Consider the following 4436-nt stretch of genomic DNA (forward strand, 5'->3'; position numbering starts at 1 on the left):
ATTTGTGGGAAGCAGTTGAGAAGGACTACGAAGTTCCTCCCTTGCCTTTAATCAAACTATGGCGTAGATAAGGAACCACAAGGAGAAGAAAACAAGAAAATCAAAGGCTAGAGTGACATTATTTGCTGCAGTCTCATCTGACATTTTTGTTAGGATTATGACAAATAAAACAATATTTGAGGTCTGAAATTTCCTAAAGAAAGAATCTGAATGAGATGAACGGATAAATGGAATGTTGATTCTCAACTTGGTAAGAGAATTTGAACTTCAAAGGATGATGGCAAGAAGTACACATATGATCAGTTTAATATATTTTGTGAAGAAGTCGGGCTTGAACACCAGCTCACTGTTCCATATATAATACTCTACAATAAAATGAAGTTAGTGAGAGGGAAAAGGGAAAATCGTACCATAATGGAGATGGCTAGATGTTTGTTGTACGAGAACTGTTTTCCATTGTACTGAGGTTGCACATACCTTAGTCTTTCTACTAAATGTGCTTCCGACAAAAGCATTAGAAGGTAAGACACCATTTAAAGTCTTGTATGGTTATACTACTCTTTTTTTAAATCTTAAAGTGTTTAGATGCTTGTGCTTTACTTATGTTCCACAAAGATAAAGAGAGAAGTTGGATAAAAGAAAAATCTGGAATATTTGTGGGTTAAAACATTGTTTCAAAGGCTTACAGGGGTTTTCAACCTCATACAAGGAAAATCCTGATAAGTGATAAGTAGAGATGTGTATTTCATGGAAGATGAACGATGGAACTGGAAAGAACCAGAACCAACATTAATTCCATATCAAAGTAAAATGCTCTAGCTGAAGGAAGATGAATTGGTGGATGATGTCCTAGTAAGAGGCACAACATCTCTCTATGAAATCTATCAGAGATGCAATATGGTTGTCCTTGAGACAGCAAATTTTTGGGAGGCAAAAAAAGATCCAAAATGGAGAGTTGCAATAAAGTATGAAATCCCCATGATTGAGAAGAAACAAACTTGGAAACTTATGAAAAGACCTGAAAACAAGAAAGTCATAGGAATGAAGTGGATTTTCAAAACAAAGTTGAATGCAGATGATTCTATCAACAAGCACAAAGCCACATTTGTTGTAAAGGGTATGCTCAAATTTTTTGGTATTGATTTTTCTCATACATTTGTTCCTATTGCTAGATTAGAAACCACCATATTATTGTTGGCTATACATTCGCAAAAGGGTTGGAAAGTGTTCCAATTGGACGCTACATCCGCATTCTTGAATGGCTTTCTTGAGGAGGACATTTATATTGAGAAACCTGAAGGATTTCCAATCAAAGGGCATGTATCAGCTCAAAAAAGCTTTGTATGGACTAAAGCAAGCGCCTAAAGCTTGGTACAACACGATTGATGAGCATTTGGCGCAACTAGGTTTTAGAAAATGACTTAGTGAAGCTACTCTCTACATTCAAGGTGATAAAATTAGCTTTATTGCTATCTCACTATATGTAGATGATATACTGGTTACTGGAAGAAATGATGAACTTGTTAAGAGATTTAAAGAAGATATGCGACAGACTTTTGAGATGACGAATTTGGGAGAAATGGTGTATTTTCTAGGAATGGAAATCAAGCAAGGACAAATTCAAGTGTTAATATGTCAAATAAATTATGCAAAAGACATTTTAAAAATTTTCAGAATGGAAAATTGCAAAGAGACAACTACTCCAATGTGTCAAAAGGAGAAGTTGAGCAAAAATGATGATGCTGGAAAAATGGATGAGACTCTTTACCAGTGTTTGGCTGGATGTTGCAACTGGCTCTCATTTTTGAGCAACTAATAGGGTGATAAGATATGTTAAGGAAACTTTGAATTTTTTAATCAAATTCTCTGCAAATCAGAAGTACGTGTTGCAGTGGTATTCCGATAGTGACTAAGGTTTCTTTTCTGATGACATGAAGAGCACTTCTGACTATTGTTTTAATCTTGGTTCAGGGGTATTTTCTTGATGTTCAAAAAAGCAAGATATTGTTGCACAATCTACGATTAAAGCTTAGTTCATTTTAGCAACAGCAGTTGCTGCAAAACAAGCCTTGTGGCTTAGAAAAGTGCTACTTGACATGAATTTAAAGGAAGCTAAGTGCACAGAGATGTTTGTGGATGATCAAGAAGTTATTGCTATCTCAAATAATCTTGTTTTTCATGGGAAAATCAAGCATTTCAATATCAAATTAATATTTCTTGGAGGTACGCAGAAAAAATGATTTGTTGGTTTAATTTATTTCAAGGGTTTGTAGTTTGTATTATGTTGGTGATTAGAATTCATGCCTTACCTGTATTTTGGGTAGATTTTTGAGGAATCAAATTTCCTACTTAGTTGCATAGGTTGTTGCATGCCTTGTGGTATCAGTTTTGTCGCTTATATTCTGTTAGTAGCTTGTTCTTTTTCATAGCCTAGGTGTAGGCTAGTGACTACCTTAGACTCGTGTTTTAGAGCCAATAGGCCCTAGCCCGGGTCTGCATCATCAAGGTTGAAACCTTCCACTGGAATAATATCCTGATGCATATATAAACAAGAAACCTATTTGACATTTCTTTATCAAAAGGGTTTTCAATCTTACAGGTAGCCACATCAAATTTTAGGTTTTATACACTGATAATGATACATCAGTTCAATTCAACCGACTACCAACAAGTTATTACTCTATTTTTCAAAGTACAGATTAGACTTGCTATGTAGAGTTATCTGTAATTATAGATCAACTTTATTAAACAAATGGATGTTATATTTACTTTAGAATTCATAAGATGATGATGAAGTTTAAGGAGCTTATCCTTGGGACTAACGGCAACAGATAACAAATAAACACCAACAAGTTTGATGTCAGTATTCTGGACCAAATACTGTGCTCCGTCTGAGGGAATGCTTCTTAACTAGAAGTATAATTTGGGTGTATTAGTAATTCAGTTGATGATTGTTTCAACCAATACTTATAAGAAATTATAATTCTCAGTATAATCCTCCTCTGTTTCAACCATGTAAGCCTCTTGATGATGATCGAAAGATCTTCTAGTCATCTTAGAGGGGTCACTTGTTGAGTGAGAATAATATTTAAAAAATTCTCCAATTTTGTAAGGATCGACTTTATTGATTGTCTGCTAGATCTTTACTTAAAAGCTTATTCATGGAATCGCAATCACTCACATAAACCACAATAAAATGAGAAGGCAAGTTACTTAATGTTCAATAACACTAATTAAAGAACAAATAAATAAAAACAATATTGGATATATTCTGAGATCTTGAAAAGAACACAATTAGTAGCTGAAAATAATGTATAATAATTTCGAGTGATTGACACTAACATAATGTATATTTCCTATTTCATTTGGGAAGTTAAAGTTCATTATATTTGGGGAATTCAATATCTTGTATTACTTTTAATTTTATGCTTTAAATTCACTGGTCTATACTTGAAACTTAAAAATAAAGTTCAAAGGCAACGGCAATATATAATATTATATCATGAACATAATTTAGTTCGAGAAATTTTTACCCATTTTCTTACTATGGCAAAAATAAAATGAGCCCAATTCAACTGGGAATTTGACACACTATCTAGTCTAGCTATTTGTGTTCGACCGCCACAAATCTGATGTACTCTGAGAAGACAACATTCCATTCCTTCTTTGGTCTACAGAACCATGTTACCATTACAAGTAGGTGCCAAGTATCTACATAATTATCCATAAACACCAAACACATGCTCTGTGGAGGAGTCACACAAAATCGAAGTTAAAAGAAATACTTTTCTTTTTTTTCCTTTATGAATCCACTCTTCTTCTGTTATTTTATTCCTCCGATGGTGTAGCAACATCACCGTTGATGTTAGATTTTTGCTTCTTGTGCTTGCCACCTGTTTTCAAGAAAAAATTCACCTCATTCTTTGACCCGAATTTATCCCCGAACACTGCTTCAATAGAGTATCTATCAACAATTTCTGTAGTTGCTCAAGTGCTACAAATTTTTGTTTCAAACCTCCAATTCTTTGGCAACCACTTCGGCCTATCTAGATTCAACCGACGCATAGGCGCAACTTTTCTCTGAATCTGCAACTTACTCGGAGTTACATTAGACACCTTTCTTTCATAAAATACATCCCCTTTGTTAAGTGTTGTCGTCTCTACCCTAACATCCAACTCAACATCAATGTAGGTTCCTGACGGCAACAACGGGTCTGAAGGTATACCATCATTGCAGAAGTCATCGTTGGTAAGAATTATTGAATGGATGGAAGAGACAGCGAAATCGGCCTTAGTCATTGGAGGAATCTTTGAAAAAGTCATGAATGAGGAGAAAAAGTTCATTATTTTGAAAAATTAATAATGGAATTTTTCTCCACATTGACTCTTTCAAAGCTTCCTCCGATGACTAAGGTCGATGTAGATGTCTCTTCCAT

At 34.5% G+C, this 4436-nt stretch overlaps 1 protein-coding gene across 1 annotated transcript; it reads left to right on the forward strand.

Annotated features, from left to right (window-relative positions):
- Nucleotides 1-1258: 1258 nt before the first annotated feature.
- On the forward strand, nucleotides 1259-1816 carry LOC107058648 (uncharacterized mitochondrial protein AtMg00810-like). Its single transcript, XM_015304616.1, has 2 exons — nucleotides 1259-1406; nucleotides 1488-1816. The coding sequence occupies exons 1-2, from the start codon at nucleotides 1259-1261 to the stop codon at nucleotides 1814-1816; spliced, it is 477 nt and encodes a 158-aa protein (XP_015160102.1).
- Nucleotides 1817-4436: the final 2620 nt, after the last annotated feature.

Source organism: Solanum tuberosum, unplaced genomic scaffold, assembly GCF_000226075.1.
Source record: "Solanum tuberosum cultivar DM 1-3 516 R44 unplaced genomic scaffold, SolTub_3.0 scf00564, whole genome shotgun sequence".
Lineage (NCBI taxonomy): Eukaryota > Viridiplantae > Streptophyta > Magnoliopsida > Solanales > Solanaceae > Solanum > Solanum tuberosum.

Bases quoted from the DNA above. Each gene is read 5' to 3' on its own strand.
- LOC107058648 (XM_015304616.1), top strand. From the start codon at position 1,259: ATGGCTTTCTTGAGGAGGACATTTATATTGAGAAACCTGAAGGATTTC. The intron at 1,407-1,487 runs GTTTTAGAAAAT...CACTATATGTAG, and splicing joins TGAGCATTTGGCGCAACTAG to ATGATATACTGGTTACTGGA.